At 43.9% G+C, this 19,017-nt stretch overlaps 1 protein-coding gene across 4 annotated transcripts in view; it reads right to left on the bottom strand.

Annotated features, from left to right (window-relative positions):
* Positions 1–19,017, bottom strand: part of Tom1l2 (target of myb1 like 2 membrane trafficking protein) — a 139,069-nt gene that overhangs the window by 48,929 nt on the left and 71,123 nt on the right. For all 4 annotated transcript variants that reach the window (XM_048366144.1, XM_048366143.1, XM_048366146.1 and 1 more), the window contains one exon: positions 9,327–9,411. In XM_048366144.1, coding sequence (XP_048222101.1) covers positions 9,327–9,411 — 85 coding nt within the window. The remainder of the gene's footprint in view (positions 1–9,326; positions 9,412–19,017) is intronic.

The following is a 19,017-nucleotide window of genomic DNA, read 5'->3' as shown; positions in this document are numbered from 1 at the left end:
AAAAAAAAGGAAGTCCTTATCCACCATTATGACTAAACTCAAAAAGTATGCATAGGAGTTAGGGATGTAGCTAAGTGGTAGAGTGCTCGCCAAACATGCACTCACCAGGCCCTGTGTTCCACTGGGGAGGAGGGAAGGAAGGCATGAGCAAAAAGTCAGTGGCAGAGCAGTGAATATGGAATGACACTTTCACATTATAAAAGGGCAGCAAATGTAAAGGCAGCTCATGCCAGTGTCCAGAAGAGATTTTGGAGGGAGCTGGAAGAATTTGGTGAAGGTGCATGTCCCAAAGGAAAGAAAGAAGAGGGAGGCTTTTCACTGGATTGCCTTTTTATAAGCCATTTGAATTTTATATCACATACCAATTGTTATTTATTCAAAACAGTAACCGATCTACTGGTGTGTGGGTGTACTGATAAATCTTCCAGAGAAATCACAAGACAGACATAGAAGAAAGAATGGCCAGATCTTTGCTGAGGCCAGGAAGTTTAGCTGCTCCTAGATTTCCAGGAACTCCTTTTCCCAGAGAAAAGGTAAGTGAGTCTATCCCCCAAAACCAAGACAGCATGAATTATTATTATTTTTTTTTTACCAGTCCTCGGGATTGAACTCAGGGCCCTGGCTCGGTTTCTGAGCCGCTCTGTGCTCAACACTAGAGATCTACCACTTGAGCCACAGCACCCACTTTCAGCTTTTTCTGTTTATGTGGTACTGAGGAATTGAATCCAGGGCTTCATACGTGCTAGGCAAGCACTCTACCACTAGGCCATATTCCCAGCCCAATATCATGTATTTTTAGGCAACAAATCCAACATGGATTCTCAGAGAAAATCTGAGGCAAGCCTCAGTTTACAAATGGGCCCTGTTCAAAAGCCTGTTTCTAAATCGATGGTTCTTGAATTTGGAATTAATTCTTCCTTAAATTATACATGAATGTTGTGATCCCAAACCAGCCCTTTAAGCATACTTATTCTATGGAGGCTTTATGTCTAATATTTTATGTAAATTATTCTACTACAGGACTTAACAAGGTGTGGGACTAAGAGCTGGACCTGGCGTGAAGCCCAGTCCCCTGATGCTCTTACCTTGACCTGCTGCAGGCCAGCCCTGTGCTATCACAGAGAATGTACCCTGGTCTTTCCTCTTTCCAGTGTTTGGGAAACAGTGTTTGAACTTTATTTACCAAATGAAAATGTCCTGTCAGATGTGTGTTAGGGAGTCAGGGGAGGGGAGGTGAAATTTTGCTCCACAGCATAATCTAGAGAAAAACCCAAAGTCTCCAAGCAAACAATCTCAAGGCAAGCTTCTAGAAGAATTTTTTTTCTTAATCTTAAACCCCACCCCCCATTTCCCACTCTCAACTTGAAACATAGCTGCCCTATGGGAATTATTGGCTCCAGTGTCAAAGGGTAGATAAGAGGGGAATGGCTTAGGGCCAGTGTATTTGTGTCTGGTGCATTTCCCAGATGGGGATGCAAATTTCTGCAAATAGCACTTGAGGAGCTCGTTAGGATGTGCTGAGCTTGTGAAAGTGCCTATTGGCCAGGAATTTAGACGGATTTCCTCTCTTCAAGGTTCTTCCCACCCATGTTCATCCCAGTCCCACATCTACCATCCCTCTCAGTGCACTCTTTCTTCTCCTCCTAGACTTCCTTGAAGCAGAAAAACAGGTACAACCTTCTCCTATGCCCCAAGGCTACATACTTCTGGACAGTGGAGTACACTTCCAGATGGTGGAGCACCAGCACTTCTGGCTCACTAGGGTATGGGACAACCAGATAGTCAGCAGGTTTCCTCTCAACTAGGTTGAAATGAAAAGCATGTTGCCTGAGAGTGGGAGAGCATGCTGTCCTGGCTGGGGAAGAAGTTTGAGAGGGGAGCATCACACTGAGGTCAGAGGAACTGCAGTTTGAAGGAGCTGCCACACACAGGACAGCAGGAGTTGGAATCCAGAGAAGGGAAAGCTGGAGTCAAAGCCACCATGAGGCAGGCAGGAAGGATCAGGAGGAAGGGATGGGCAGTTGGCCACTTTACACCAAGGTGCTAAACTCTGGGAGCTCTCACTGCAAATGTCAGCCAGGCAAGTCTCCAGCAGCCCTTCCCCCATAACAATCCTGAGAGCCCTTTGCAGATCTGGTGAGCATTTCACTGGCTTCCAAACAAGCTGCAAGTTACAGTCTCTGGTCAAGGCTTTAAAACCTCTTGTGCTTCAGGTCAGAGCTGCTCTTCTGAGTTTTCTCTCCACTTCTGAGGGCATGGCAGTTTCCTTCCATCATCCTGAACATACTCACATCTCTCAGCAATGGCCCACTCTTCTGCATTTACCAGTTCTCTCAGTTCAGAGGCAGCAATGCAAAGATTTGGCGAGCTGAAAAGTCAGAGATGGTGTGAAAACAACCCATTTGAGGCAGGAGAGGTGGCTCAGTGGTAGAGTACATGCCTAGCAAGCCTGACACCTTGAGTTCAAACCTCAGTACTGCCACACACATACATATACAAAATATTGTCAAACATGACCTAGGTCAATGGATGCTGACCAGAGCTGAGGAGCTGGGGAGCAATTTCCAAATCTACATGCCTGTGCTCTACTTAGGTAGGTCTAAGGTAAGACCTACAAACAGGGTCTAAAAAAAATCTCAAGTGGGTCCTTGAGTCAGGCAATCAAGTTTAATGAGTACAAGACAGTCTCAGAGGACTCAGGTGTCAGCACTCCTCATCAGGAGATGAAGTGGGATGGGATAAAGTGGAGAGAGACCTGAGTCCTGGACAGTGGGGTGGAGGAAATTCACCAAGACCATAGCCTCCTACAGATAAAGCACTGCTACAGACAGCTTTGGTGGCTGAAGCCAGGTTAGCCCAGCTTGAATACTGCATGTTCCTTTCCTACTAGTGAGGCCTTTGGCCAAGGGACTCAACCAGTAAAACAGGCTGTCCCTACTTTATAGGACTGTTGTGTTGGAGGGCTGCATGAATGATACAATCCAGGACTGGGCATAGGGCAAGTACTCAGAGAGTGGCAGGCAGGAACAGGACAGCAAAGTCACAGTGAACATTCTTAAGAACTGACTGGAGAGGCTGGGAATGTGGCTTAGTGGTAGAGTGCTTGCCTAGCATGCATGAAGCCCTGGGTTCGATTCCTCAGTACCATATAAACAGAAAAAAGCAGAAGTGGCGCTGTGGCTCAAGTGGTAGAGTTCTAGAATTGAGCAAAAGAAGCTCAGGTACAGTGCCCAGGCCATGAGTTCAAGCCCCAGGTTAACTGACATCACAAATGAACGTGCTGATAACAGTCATAGAAATTAGTAAAGGATTAGCTAGGCACTGGGGGCTCATGCCTGCAGTCTGAGCTACTCAGGAGGCTGAGATCTGAGGATAGAGGTTTGAAGCCAGCCTGGACAGGAAAGTCTGTGAGATTCTTGGTGGGAATCTGCAATCCCTCAACTGTGCCTGAAGCAGCCACACCTCGCTGAACCAGGACCTGCTCAGTGAGTTTGCACAACAGGCTCCTGAGAACCAGGCCTGAGTAAATTACTTCAGGCCAAAGTCTTAAACTTGAAAAGCCCATCTAAAACTTTTTGTGCCCTCCAATCACCTTCACCCAGGACCCTACTTAAGTCTCTTCACCCCTGCTAGGGAGCACACCTTGGGTCTCCTGAGTCTTCTCACCTCACCATGGCATCCCTCTTTAACTTTCCATTAAAACTGATCCATTCGGTTGAGGTCATTTTCTTTATTCTAATATCCTTCTGACTCAGTCTTCTACCATGGTGCGGAAACCCTGGACAGAGTTCCCCAAAGGACTCCTGTCTTTGAAGGGGACCCTGTTCACCTCCCCTTGCTTTGTCTCCTCTCTTTTTCTCTTTTTCCTTTCTGAAACAGTAGCTTTTAGAGAGCCAGGCAGTCCCTCCAGCCTACAATAGGAGTGTGAAGTGTCCCCCCACTAACAGAGGCCCATGCATGACCAGAAGTTTCCACTCTCACCAGGTCATAGCTTTAGCTGCTTAAGTGCTTAAGCCTACCAGTGTGAGCCACCAGTGCCTATGTGAGGCAAGATCTTGACGTAGGTCTTTATCGACTGGATTGGTAAACTCTGTTAGCCCACTGTTTTCCCTAATCTCCTCCCTCTTCCCATCTCCTCCTTCCAGACCAGAGATGATTCACCATTTGATTACCTACACCTTACACTACTACCAGTCATTTCTCATATGAGCACCTCCCCCTGGGCAATATGAGGTAAGGACTTTGTTTTCCCTTTCAAAGTGTCCTGGAAAATGAAACTTTGGTTTTCCAGGGAGCCCTTCTGGCTGATCAGTTTTTAGGGATACCCAGCCACTTAGTGGAGGGTCACTCTGGCCTTAACTTAGTATTTGGGGGGATGCCCTAATACAGGTTCTTGGTCATCATCCTTTTCCTCATTGCCCTCTACATGGGGTCACAACAGTCCATTCGCTGACACCCCATTAGCTTGCCTCCTGAAAAGTCTAGCCGTTCTGGGCTTGAAATTGGATCTAAAAACCAAAGAATCCACTTTTGTGTAGAAATTCAGCCTGGTATCAATTGGACAATCACAATCAAATGGCCCAAATATGGGACTTTTGACTCCCTCAACAGTGCAAGATATGGACAATTTCCTCCAATGGAATGGCAAATGATCAGAGGTTCCCTATGCCCAAGTCTTTTCCTACCTCTGCTTTTGGCCATTCCTACATTCCTCTTGTTCTGTAACCTAAGTTCTTTTAGCCAAAACTACCCCTTCAGAACCTTCTGCCTCTTCCTTCCTCCTCTTCACATCCAATCTCAAACTACTAATTCTCCCCTACCCCTAGCCACCAGAACGATGTATTCCCTCCATGAGGTGACAGGAATGGAGGCCACTATGTGGGTACATGTTCCATTCTCTATGATTGATATGGTCCAAATTAAAGAGAAACTTAGAACATAGGGGAGACCTCCAGATAAGCAGAGCTCTTACCTCCAATTAACTGCCAGAAAACTGGAAGTGGCACTGTGGTTCAAAGTGGCAGAGTACTAGCCTTGAGCAAAAAAACTCTGACACTGTGCACAGGCCGTGAGTTCAAGCCCCACAACAGAAAAAAAAAATTACTAAAAGATAAAGGCCCTCCAAAAGTCCATGAGTTATAAGCTGAGCTCCTAGTCTGACCTTAGAGGGTAGGGCATTGTGGTATATGATTGATGGGAATATTGGGACTTAAGTCTCTTTCTGCTTTGCCTTCTGGCCACCATGAGCTAAGCAGCTTCTTCTGCCATGCACTCTCCTGCTATAATATGCTAACTCCCCATACATTCAAAAGCAACAGACTAATAGACCATAGACTGAAATCCCCCAAACTGTGAGCCAAAATAAGGCTTTCTTCTTTTTTTGTTCTTTAAATTGTTAAAATTTATTATAAATTAAAATTTCTTTACAAAAGGCTTTCCTCTCTTTATGTTGATTATCTCAAGTATTTTGTTACAATAATTAAATAATAGAAAGCTGACATACAAGGAGATAGACACCATGTCCAAATAGCTAGGTACTCTGTATGCATTTGCTTCTTTAATCCTTCATGAAATGAGTGCTGAGTACTACTGGAACCTTCATTTTATAAATGAGGAAACTGAGACACAGGAAAATGAAGTAACATACCTAGTATTGTACAAGTGAGAGGTGATATGGGCTTCTAGCCCAGGCTCCACGACCCTAAAATCCACTACTGAATGCTTCCTATGTGCATGATCCATGCACCGTTCTCTCACCAGGAAGTTCTACCTTTCTCATATCATCAACCTGTCTCATCTTGCCAATGCCCTGGTATGCTAGAAGATTCTACTCCAGTGTCAGCCCCAGAGTTAATGAGTGGCCACTGTGATTCTCTGCCTCCATGGCAATAGTGTGTGTGTGTGTGTGTGTGTGTGTGTGTGTGTGTGTGTGTGTGCCTTGTCTGCATTGTTCATCAGACTGTGAGTGCTTAAGTGACTCCCTTCATTTATTTACTTACTTGAAAAAAATTTACTAATTGCTGACAAGATGCATGCTGTGCTCTACTGTGGATAAAATGGTGAGTAAAACAGGTCCTGCCCTCATGGAGCTCACAGACTAGTGGGGTTGCAGCATCCACAGGCACTAACAGACATCACATAGATATATGCCTAACACCAGGTACTATGAAGTTGTATAATGGAGGACTTGTTCAACTTGAGAGAAAACCCCTCCCTTTCCAGGGAAGTGAGATTTACAATGAGGCCTAGTGATTATTGGGAACTAGTTAAGAGTAGTGACTGGCCAGAGAAATACAAGGAACAGCATTCAAGAGCCCTCCAGTGAGGGGCAGGAAGGAATGGGTGGTGTGCCCAGTCTAGTCTGTGGTGTTCTGGGAAGGGATTTCAACAATCATCTGACAGTAGAGGCAAGCACAGAAACTCCTCAAGAGTCACCATATTCCCCTAGTTCCAACATACAAGAACAGGAGCTTGGGTTACCATAGAAGCTGTAACCAGGCCTTCTCTAAGCCATGACTGAGAAAACAGCTCATCAGCCTGGGCAGATTTTGGAAGAGATTTAGCCCCTTTGGAAGGAGGAAGATCCCAGTTCCTTGGCCACATGCCCTCAAGCCACATAGGTATTTGAGCAATTCACTGGAAAATAAGAGTTGCTTGCATGTGTGTATGGTACTCGTCTTTGACGAGAATTTCAAGCTAGAGAATGTGGAGAATTCAAGGACCTGAAAGATCATTGGGGTTGAAGGGCAGTAGAGGAGGGTGGTCAAGGGTTATTTTGTCCTAAAAGCCTGAGAAGGCCTTGAAAGTTTGTTAGCAGTCACTTGCTGAGATCTTCTGCAGGAACAGGATGAGAAGGAAAAGGCAGGAGCAGATGCAACCTCTAGGGAAACCATAGAGATAAATACATACCAACCTGGGCCACCCTCCATGCTAATTTCAGACATTCCTTCTTCACTCTGTACCCCAGACTGTCTGAATCCCACAACCTGCTGGCCTTCCTCATGCACCTGAGCCCAGGGCACACTGCTCTTCCTACAGGCTTTGAAGCCCAGCTCAAAGCAGGTTCTTCCAGGAAGTATCCACTGTGCTTCTCCCTCAGAGCTTGCCATATTCACCACAGTCTGGCCAGCACCCCTAGGTGAGCCCGCATGGGTGTGCTGGCATATTCTCCTTAGAATCCTAGAATGCTACTCTCCATCTATGGGGTCAAACACAGCTGGTGTCTAAATAAATGAGAGAATGAGTGGTGGCTGAGTGCAGTGCAAGGGAAGAAAGGAGCCAGAAATTATGGTATTAGAGATGGGCTGCTGCAGGCTGCTGCTCCCAACTCCACAGTCACCTGGGCAGTCAGTCACTTGGCAGCATTTTTTGTTGATCTGAGATGGCAGCTTGGATCTGGTTCTTGTCTCTGTCCCCTAGGCTGTTTTATCTCAGCCTGTAACTGCCCCATCCTGTGGTTCACCAGGCCCCAAACCTTGGTATTATCCTTGTCTCTTTGTTGATGTCCCACATTACAGATTCCATTGGTTCTGCCTTCTGAATCTAGCCAGAACCTAACCATTCCTTTCTCTGTTCCCTACTACTTTCTGGTGGAGCCCACCATCATCTCTTACCAGAATGATTGTAATAATCTCCTTCTGGATTTCTGCTCTGTCCTTGGCCTGCCCTAGCCAGGCCATTCTGAACCCAGTGGACAGGGTGAACTCTTCAAAAGGAAATGTCAAACCATGACAATTTTCCGCTCAGATCCTTCCATGAAAGTCACAAGTGGACGAGTTCCTCTCTCATCAGAGGCCAAAGCCAGAGTTATTCTGATGCCCACAGATCCTTGCATTTCTGTGTTCCCACATCACTGACCTCATCTCCAAGCAACTCCTTCTTTAGTCAGTCTACTCTAGGCCTAGCAGCCACTTTGCTGTTCTTCAAATACACCAGAAACCCTCCTAGATTTCTGGGCTTGTTTTCTCTTTGCCTGGGTGGTTCTTCTTATGTATAATCCTTATGCCTTACTCCCTCATCTGCTTCAAGGCCTTATTCAATGTCACCCTGTTGGTAAGAATTTCTTTCAGTATTCTATTCAATATTGTGAATCTCTCTCTCTCTCTCTCTCTCTCTCTCTCTCTCTCTCTTTGCCAGACCCAGCGCTTGGACTCAGGGCCTGAGCACTGTCCTTGGCTTTTTTTTGCTCAAGGCTAGCACTCTACCACTTGAGCCACAGCGCCTCTTCTGGCCTTTTCTATATATGTGGTGCTGAGGAATCAAACCCAGAGCTTCATGTATATGAGGCAAGCACTCTTGCCACTAGGCCATATTCCCAGTCCCTAGCCTTCTCTTTCCCTGTTCCTTCCATAGTGTTCTCCCCATCTGATCAGCTTGTGATTTTTAGCTGTCTACTTCACAGCCTGCCTCCCCCTTGAGATTGGCGGCACCCTGAGAGGAGGGACTGTGTCTTGCTCATTTCTATGTCCTTTGAACTTAACAACAAGGCCTGTCACAAGCAGTCACTTCACAAACATCTGTTGAAAGAAAGAAGGACCTTCAGAGATTAAGTAATTTGCTGGTTCCTACATGACAGAGGCTAGTGAATGATGATGGTGTCAAGATGCAGCTGCACTGGCCCCAACCTGTCATTCTGGGTTTGAAAAGGCATGGTAATAATAACAAACAATGTTTATGGTATTGACATGGGGCTAAAAATAGAGTGGCGCTATAAAGCAAAAGAGAGGACATACGTGACAGTAACAGCAAGAATGGGTCCAGTAGTGCAGGAATGCAAGAGGGGAGCACAGGGTTAAATCTACCCATGCCAGAAACACTCAGCAACTCTGTACCATGTCTGCCATTTCCCAGTTACTGCCTTGTCAACCCATACCCTGGACCTCCCTTCCTTGTGCAAGATGGTACCTCTGACTTCTGGGGCACAGAGAGTATCATGTTTGCCAAGTGGTCCCACTTCCTGCCTATTGACCCATACCCTGGACCTTTCTTCCTTGTGCATGGTGGCACCTCTGACTTCTAGGACAGAGATAGTACTATGTTTGTCAAGTGAAGACAGGGTCCCAGGAGGAGTAGGGATTGTATGATTTGGCCACCAAAGAGCAGGTAACTAAGCTGCTTACTTTCCACTTGTGATTCCAGGAGGCTGTCACTACCATTGGGGAAAAGGGGGAAGGATGGTCAAGAAAAATATAAAACTTATTGAATGCCAAAGTAAACCAAAGACATAACAGAAAGTCAAACCCACCACCCTTAAATCCTGACAGACTTTGAGTGATTCCTAATAGCTGAGAGGCTTCTCATGAGGAAGGGATGACAGAGACACATACCCTTCTTCTGTCTCATTGATGATGTCACAGATCTCCATGTTCAATGTCCAGTCTTCACTCTGCAGGGAGCCATCTGTTGCCTTTTCTGTAAAATCAGAGAGAAAACCTTGTTGACATTTCTCCTGGAATAGAACAAGGAAATTTCCCGCCACAGTAGGAAATGGGAAGAGACTAGAACCACCATATCCTGTACTCAAGCCATGGTCATGCAACAGAACCAGTCTGGGGGTGCTACTTTCCCAAGAGAACACTTAAGGAGAGTGCTAGGTCCAGGGGAGGCCTATGTCATAACATCTGAAATCTAGGCCAAAGAGCTGACAATTGGCCTGAGCCATCAGAGCCCACAGATTGTGAGTTTGAATAAAGGCTCCACCACTTACTACTTGTGTGACATGAGGTCAGTCACTTAACCTGTAGATATCAAACCTAGTGAAAACTATAGTATTTACTCCACTGAATGGCTAGGAAAATCAAATTGATTAATACACATAAACACTTAAGAGTAATATAGCTCAGAACATAGTTATCTATAGGTTTCTGATACTATAATTATTAAAAATCAACTGCCACAATTAAAAACTATATCTCAGAAAAAAATGAAGCCGACGAAGCATCATTCAACAGATCATTAGAAGCATGCTGCTATGATTTAGATCTTAAATGTCCCCCGAAGTCTGGGTGCTAAGGGTTGGGTTGACATCCTGTGGTTCTACTGGGTGATGGTAGAGCCTTTGGGAGGTAAAGCTTTATGGAAGGAAGTTAGATCATTGGAGGTGGGACCTTGAGGGGACCCTGGCTCCTTCTTCTCACTTGTTTTGCTTCCTGATCTTCATGAGGTGAGCAGCTTTGCTTTGCCATGTGCTTCCCACCAACAGAACCAACTGACCTTGTGCTGAAACTATGAACCAAAATAAGCCTTTCTTCTTTACAAGGTGATTATATTGTGGGCTTTTTTTTTTTTTTTTTTTTTTTTTGCCAGTCCTAGGTCTCGAACTCAGGGTGCTGTCCCTGAGCTTTGGTGCTCAAGGCTAGCTTCTACTACTTGAGCCACAGCTCTACTTCTGGCTTTTTTGGTAGTTTACTGGATATAGGAGTCTAATGGACTTTCCTGCCTGAGCTGGCTTTGAATTGCAGTCCTTAGATTGCAGCTTCCTGAGTAGCTAAGTTTACAAGCATGAACCACCAGTGCCTGGTGAGTACTTATGTTTTATCTGAGGCTTTTATCACAGTGACAGAAAGCTTATTTAACACATGGTATTAGTTGCTTTATGTGCGTTGCTTTATCTTGTCTACAGAACAACTTTTGACCATTCAAGGGAGGAAAGAACAATTCTTTCAACAAATGGTGCTGAAAAACTGAATGTCCACATACAAAAAAGTAAGGGTAAACCTTTATCTTATACTGTATACAAAAATTAACTCCAATTGAATTAAAAATATAAACAGTAAAACCTGTAAAACTCTTAGGAGAGAAAGAACATAAGGGCAAGGCTTCATGACAATGATTTCATGGATATAATATCAAAAGCACTGGCAACAAAAGAAAAAAACTACAGAAATAGAACTTGAGCAAAACTGAAAACTTCTGGTACTAGAGATGGAGCTTGATGGTAGAGCACCTATCTAGCATGTATATGGCTCTGAGTTCAATTCCTAGCACAGCAAAAAACAAATGACCCTGTGTATTAAGGTACATAATCACAGAATGAAAAGGTGATCTACAGAATGAGAGAAAAAATTTTCCAAATCATTTATAAGACGAAAGCTAAATATTCAAAATATATGTATAAAACTCCTTCAACTCAACAACAAAAAACTGACTCAGTGCTTCATAGTGGCTCAATTCTAGCTACTTGGGAGGTTGAGATCGAGAGATCATGATCCTACCTTGAAAATAACCACTGCACTGGAGGTATGGCTCAAGTTGTAGAGCAACTGCTTAGCACACAAGATGCCATAAACTCAATCCCCAGTATTGCTTACAAAACAAAAACAAAAAACCTCCCCAATTTAAAAAATAGAGAAAGGACCTTCACAGACATTTCTCCAATGAAGACATACAAATGGCAAGCAAATATTTGAAAAGATATTTCAGTTTTATTAAGCATTAGAGAAATGCTTCCCCCAATGAGATATTATCCCATATTCATTATGACAGCTATCATCAATAATAATAAGTCCTGGTGAAGATGTGGAGAAAATGGAATTCTCTGCACTGTTAGGAATGTAATACTATAATACAACCACAATGGAAAACAGTATGGCAGGTCCTCAAAAATGTAAACATAAAATTACTATAAGATCCAGCAATTCTACTTCTGAATATACATGCAAAAGCATTAAGGGGCCAGGTATTACAGGCTTATAATCCCAACTATTTAGGAGATAGAGATTGAAAGGACAGAGGGCCAAGCAAACCCAAGTAAAAAGTTAGCAAAATTCCATCCCAACAAATAAGCTGGACATGGTGGTACGTGCCTGTGATCTAAGCTATGCAAGCACTAAGATCCAAGCAGTAAGGTCCAAGACCAGTCCCCCCAAAAAATGGAGACCCTATCTGGAAAACAGAGCTTATGCAGTGGTAGAACACCTGCTTTAGCAAGTGGAGAAGCCCTGACTTAAGACCACAGAACCACCAATAATAATAATAATAGAAAGCAGGGTCCCAAAGAGATACCTGTGTAGTCATGTTCACAGCCAAATTATTCATAAACCGAAAGATAGGAAACATCCAATTGTCCTTCCACAGGTAAATGTAAAAACAAAATACAGTATGTATATACAAATGGGCTTTTGTTCAGCCTTACAAAGGAAGGGAAGTCTGACACATGCTATACCATGGTTGAATCTTGAGGAGATTATCCTGAGATCATCAAAACATAAAAGAATAAACATGTATGATTCTAACCCTATGAGGTACCTAGGGTAATAAAGCTCATAATCAGAAAGTAGAAGAGTGGTTGTTAGGCTAAAGGGAGGGACAGTGGGGTAGGGGTCAGTGGTTACTGAGTACAAAGTCTCAATGTGGGAACACGAAAGGGTTCTGGGAAGGGATGGTGGTTAGGACTGCACAACAGTGTGGGTATACTTAATACCATAGCCCTCTACACTTAAAAACAGTTGAGATGGTAAATTTGACACTATGTTCATTTTATCATTTAAAAATATCACAGGAAAAGAGGGAGGAAAAAAGGAGGAAGGGAAGGAAGGAAGGAACAAAGGAAGGAAAGGAAAGGAGGGAGGGAGAGAGGGAGGAGAGAGGGAGAGTATACATAGGCCAATGAACTGCTGGATTGGAAGGAGCAGTAAGATAAGGATTAGAGATTATTCAGGTGTGTTGCCTCACTTGATAGAAGACTTCAGGCCTGGAGAAGAAAAAGAGTCCAAGGGCTCAGAATCAGAACCAGACCCAGAGTTACTTGGCTTCCTCCCCCTCTGGGTTGTGAGTTCCATGATGGCAGGGACTAGGTCTGTCCTACTTTCTTCCACTATGTTCCCAGTAGTCAGCGCTAAGTAGCTATGCAGCAGTCTTGTATCTGGTGAAGGTCCGTGGTAGTAATTCCTTCCTCTAAGTTAGTGTTTCTTCGTCCTGGCTTCACAGAAAACACACCAGCAACAGGCAGGCATGACCTAGGGGTTTTGATTTGATTTGTATGGGGGCTACCCAGGCATTCACAGTTTAGTTTTGTTGTTGTTGTTTTTAGATTGGTTTTTGTGTGTGTGTGTTTTTTTGTATCAGTTCTGGGGCTTAACTCAGGACCTGAGTGTTGTCCATGAGCCTTTTTGCTCAAGGCTAGCACTCTATCACTTGAACCACAGCTCTATTTCTGGCTTTTTTGGTAGTTAGTTGGAGGATCTTACAGGCTTTCCTGCTTGAGCTGGCTTCGAACTGTGATCCTCAGATCTTAGCCTCTTGCATACCTAAGATAACAGGCATGAGCTACCAGTGCCCAGCACATTCACAGTTTTGCATCACAGCTTTTCCTGGAGCTTTCTCTAGCTGAGCAGTGAGACAAAGAGACTCAGTAGTTTCCTCTGGCAGTATACAGTCTCTGGATGATTCTCTCTGCCTTATCTCATCATTCTGCAGGCTCTGTGTCTGTCATAGTGTGAGAGGGTGGTATTTCTGTCCTTTGTAGCTCCCTGGTACCACAGCACAGACATCAAAGTACCAGAGTGCTGTGGTTATCCTGTTAGAGCCCAGGCTAGACTGCCTCATGCCTGACTGCCTGTCTCGTCCATTAAACTGACCCCTGAAGGCAGTTATCTCTCTCTCCTCAGCAACAAGGGAGGTGTTCGGCAGTTGGAAGGTCCCTCTCAATCTTGAGTAAATGGCATTGGATCATGTGGTTCTGCTTTGCCTTGAAAGAGCTGCCTTAAGAAGTCTGCAGGCTGGTCAGACAATGTTTTTGTAGACCTTCATCTGGCCCTGTTATCTTCCTCTTAAGGGAGGTGAACGACAGCAGAGACAGCAGGTATGGAAAAGGGTATCCTATAAATTGGGTGTGATGACACATATCTGTAACATCAGCTACTAGAGTACATCCCCAGTGGTAGGAGAGGCCCCAAATTCAATCCCCAGTAACACACACACAAAGGAATGAAGAGAGGAAGGAGGAAAGGAGGGAGGGGGAGGGAGGGAGAGAGAGAAAATGATATCCTATAAAGCTCTTGAAATTCATTTTCTTGTTGTTCCAGTGCAAGGGGAGCATCTGCAATTAACATTCACAAAGCATGTCAGGAATTTGAAGCAAGAGGCTATAATGGTTCACTGAGGAATGTTGGGATTGATTTTTCTCTCCACCTGCTTCATAGAGGCCAATGTTGCTTCACTAGCAGATAGTAACCCAGAAGGTTCATTTCCTATTATTTGGCATATTGTCCAATGAGCTTCCTACCCATTGAAGCCCCTTTTTCTTCTTGCTCCACACCTGGCACAAAGCACCCTCAATGCTGTTCTTTTGTGCTGGCACCTCTGGGCTCCTATCCATACTCAATTATTGGGGTGGTAGATAATTTGGCTGCTTTCTTCTTCATTCTCACCAAAAGGATGCTACTGAATGCAAAATCTGTGCCAGCCCTCTTTTTGCCTCCTGATGCTGGCTGCTTCTGAAGTCACTATATTTAACAGTGAAGTGTACCTACAGCAGCCAAGAAACCATCACCAGCCGGGTGGTGGTAGCTCACACCTATAATCCTTCCTACCTACTCAGAAGGCTGAGATCTGAGGATCATGGTTTGAAGCCAGCCTGGCTAGGAAAGTCCCTGAGACTCTTATCTCCAACTAACCAAAAAGCTGGAAGTGGAGCTATGGCTCAAGTGGTAGTCTGGCAGGCAGGCAGGCAGGCAGGCAGGCAGGCAGGCAGGCAGGCACGCACGCACGCACGCACGCACACACACACACACTCTACACAAAGCCTATCTACCAGCAGACTGTGAGGCTCCCTACCAGGAAGGCTGCCTAAGGTTTCAGATTGCATGGGAGGGGTATGTGGAGAGGAAAACTGGGTTCTAGAGAGTACGATCACTGTGGTCAGGTCAAAGCTTCAGAACATCCTGGCCTGGGTCCTTCCTGTAGCAGGCAAGGGATGGCCTTTCCTGAATGGAGAAAATGCCATGGCAACATCAAGATGGTAAGGCACACTTGCACTGAGGTTTGATGGGAGGTATATCTGACTGCCCTATCCTGGCCATCCCCTGGCCACTAGCATTTTGCAACCAGGGTCACTGTTGTCTTAATCTTTATCCATCCCAGAGCTCTAGCTAGAAATGACTTGTCCCATTGCTCCCTGGAGCACTGTGTTTCTGATGTTGTACTAGATTTCATTTTAGGATTTGATAATTTACGTGACAAAAGAAATGAGATTGAACTTTGTTTTCCTCTGGCCCCAGGACTAGACCAAGTAAGAGAGCCAACAATGAGCAGCCTCAGTTCCAGGAGCAATCAGATACAACTTTGTTCCCATTTGCTGGGAATTCTTTTATGAAGAGAAAAATAAGAATTGATTTGAGATGCTTTGTCAGCCTTGCCTCTCCTCTGTTTCAGCAGAGCCAAGTACCCATGGTTCAGTTTGTGTGGTATTTCCAGCAAAATGAAAAGGAGGAAATGTTCTTTTTGGGTTGGCTCCTTATAATCAAAATGAGTATATGTCTTTTAGCTTGAAAATTCAAAATCCCAGTAATTGAATAGAACGCACTGACCCTGAGGATAAGTTATCATGCCTTTAAACCCCTTGCCAGTATTATTAGAGGAAGGGAGAGGGTGAATATAAGGTTAATGGATTCTGCTGTGAAACCGAACTTGGAAATGAGGTTTCATTGATTTAATATTTCCTCTATTAAGCCTCCCAAGTCTGTGTCTCTTGTGGCCCTGCAGAAGAGCAATCTTAGTATGTCACAGCCCCAGTTCTGTGAAAGGGGTGATGACTAGCACTGCATGGGCCCCTGACCAGCTAGCCTCCCAGCTGCTGGCTTGGAAGGGAAATAAAGGTCACAAGTGCAGTCCCACAGTCAGAGCTCTTGCTTCAGAAGGAGCCTCCTGCTGAGGAGGCTGCTGGGTTGCTGGCCACAGACATGCCCCTACTGTGTGTGACACTATATGTAAGGTAGTTCTAGGAAGGAACAACCTTGAAAGAGGAACATTCAGAGATAGCTGATGTGGCAGGAAAAACAGGAAGCAGGAGGCACGGATCATTTCAGGTTGGGACTTCGAGCATCAACTAAGAATAGTTGGTGAATAGTCCCTTCCTCTAGGGAAAACCCTGAGTCAATAGAGCACTCTGCAGTTCCAGGGATAGATACCCTGTATTTCAACCTCAAATTTCTAGGAGCCTCTGCCCTCAGTCTCTCTTCTCTAGCCCAAATTGACTGGTGCCACTCTTCATGGGTGCTAGCATCATGCCTATCCTTTCCAGCCTTACTACTTACCACCTCGGCTACCCTTCTCTGCATGGCTCTGATCTGAGAGGCCTGGCCCAGGCGTACTGCTTTCCTAGACTTGTGATGACAGACTCTTTTTCAATATGCATGAGATAGGTAGCACAGGGCAGGGCAGTGTAGGGCAGAGAGTCTCTGGGGCACATCTTGCTCCTATGGCAAGGATCCAGTACTGCCTCTGTACCTGTCAAGACTGGTGCTCTCTGAGGACTCTGGTTAAGACTGCTCCAAATTTCAAGAGCCTTCCCATGCCCCACCACCACAGTCCAGTACCATGCACTGCACTCATCACGTGACTGGGGTATGGGTTACATGGTAGAGCAACTGACTGCCTAGGCAACACAGGAAGCCCTGAGTTCAAACCTCAGTACCAGGGGGAAAAAAAGTTGATTTGTCAAGGTATCAGGGTGAACAAAGGGCACCAAGTATGATCATTGAAGAAGGTAAATAAGACAGGAATATGTTAAGTCTCTTTTGGAGAAAAAAAAAAAGGATTGTTAATTAAAACAAAGAATCTTTGTAATATGAACTGAGGTTGCTGTGCAAATGTTTTGAGCAATAGCCATATTCTTGGAGTGTGTTGTCACTGCCTGTAAGTAGAGCTTTTGTTTGCATATTTGAGTTATAATGTATCATGTAAAATGCAAGTGTCATTTTTCCATAGCCCCATCCCGTAGAATAGGGACACTCCCGGCTTATACAGAAGTTATTTATTTTATCATTCAGCTATAAGTGGATGTGTGGGTTGCATTAAGCTTTTGTTAAAATGGTGGTGATGGGATCCCTCCCATGAACTGAGTTTAGATGGAGTAATTTCAGAAATCCTATTAATAATCAGCTTCACATCTGAGCTCAGGTTTTGCTAGCAGGTAACACAATATTGTACAAATCCCCAGGCTTTTGGGACAGAAGACCTGAGATCAAATATTGGTACCACCAATTCAGTTATGAGATCTTAGCCTATTAGATGTGAAGTAGTATCTTGGTCTGGTATAAATTTGCATTCCCTAATGATTACTGATCTTGAACATTGTTTAATATGTTTATTGGTCATTTTTACATCTTCTTTGGAGTGCTTTGCCCATTTTTACATGAGTAATTTGTTGTTGAGTTATAGAACTTCTTTACATATTCTAGATATTCTCTTATCCGAAATACACCTTGCAAAATTTTTTCTCTCATTCTGTAGGGTGTCATTTTATTCTCCTGATAATAACCTGTTTTTGGTTTGGTTTTTTTTTCTGTTTGTTTTGGTACTGCTCCTCAGGGTCTAGGTGCTGTCCCTGAGTTTTTGTGCTCAAGGCTGGTGCTCTACCACTTGAGTCATAGCTCCACTTCAGGCTTTTTTGCTGGTTAATTGAAGAAAAGAATTTCATAGACTTTCCTGCCCAGGCTGTCTACAAACCACAACCCTCAGATCTCAGCCTCCTGAGTTGCTAGGATTACAGGTATGAGTTACTGGCACCTGGCTATAGTGTCCTTTGATACATAAAAGTTTTAAATTTTGGTGAGTTCCTTATTATGAATTTTTTTCTTTTGTCCTTTACTTTTGGTGTCATACCCAAGAAATCCTTGCTAAAACCAATGTCGTGAAGATTTTCATCTAAGACTTTTATTCATTTGTTTAGAACTTTGGACCTTCTGGAGTTAATTTCTGTATATAGTATAAGGACCCAATTTCAATACTGCACATGTGGATATCCAGGTTTCTCAGCACCACTTGGCAGAAACTTCATTGTTTCCCCAGCAAATGATCCTGGCAACCTTGCTGAAATATATAGATAAATAGATCATTTCAGGGCTCTCTGTTTTATTCTATTGATCTATATGTCAGTTCTTACGGCAGTACCACACTGTTATGATTACTTCAATTTTGCAGTAAATATTAAAGTTAGTGTGAATCTTCCAAGTTTTTTTCTTTCTCTTCTTTCCTTCCTTCCTTCTTTCCTTCCTTCCTTCCTTCCTTTCTTTCTTTTCTTTCTTTTTTTTGGTCATGGGATTTGAACTCAGTGCCTAGATACTCTCCCTGAGCTTTTTAGCTCGGGACTAGCATTAGAATATATATATATATATAATATCAAAATTAAATATATAGAAATTAAATATGTACAATAAATTTTACATAGGTATTTATTTACAAGGACATAAATTATATATAATGTTATTTATTTTTATTTCTTGTTTATTTGGTTTTTTTCTTTTCTTTCTTTCTTTCTTTTTTTTTTTTTTTTGGTTGGTCATGGTGCTTGAACTCAATGCCTGGGCATTGTCCTTGATCTCTTTCTATCAAGGCTAACACTCTACCACTTTGAGCCACAGAAGCACTTCTGGTTTTCTGGTGGTTAACTGTAGGTAAGAGTCTCACAGACTTTCCTGCTCAGCCTGGCTTTGAGCTGTGAGCCAGATCTCAGCCTCCTGAATAGCTAAGATTACAGGCATGAGCCACCAGTGCCCAGCTTGTTTTTTTCATTTTGAGATGGAGATCTCACTATATTGCCTATGCTGGCCTTGGTTTTCCAATTCATTGTTGAATAGAAGTGATAAAAGTAAGCATCCTTAGGCCTACATACATTTTCATCACATATCATGCGAGTACACAAAGTGATTACACAAAGCTAGAAAGAAAGCCCATTGGTGTCCTCCTTCCATAGAAAAGTAAGTTATTTGCTGGAGGTTAAAGCAGGAACTACATGAGGATCTAGAGGACTCTGTAAGCCTGAGGGTGTCACCTCTGATTTAAGGGACCCTCACAACA

This window comes from Perognathus longimembris, chromosome 17 (genome assembly GCF_023159225.1).
Source record: "Perognathus longimembris pacificus isolate PPM17 chromosome 17, ASM2315922v1, whole genome shotgun sequence".
In the NCBI taxonomy this organism is placed as follows: domain Eukaryota; kingdom Metazoa; phylum Chordata; class Mammalia; order Rodentia; family Heteromyidae; genus Perognathus; species Perognathus longimembris.
The sequence above is the reverse complement of the archived record's forward strand: the minus strand, read 5'-3'. Positions and strand labels throughout refer to the sequence as shown.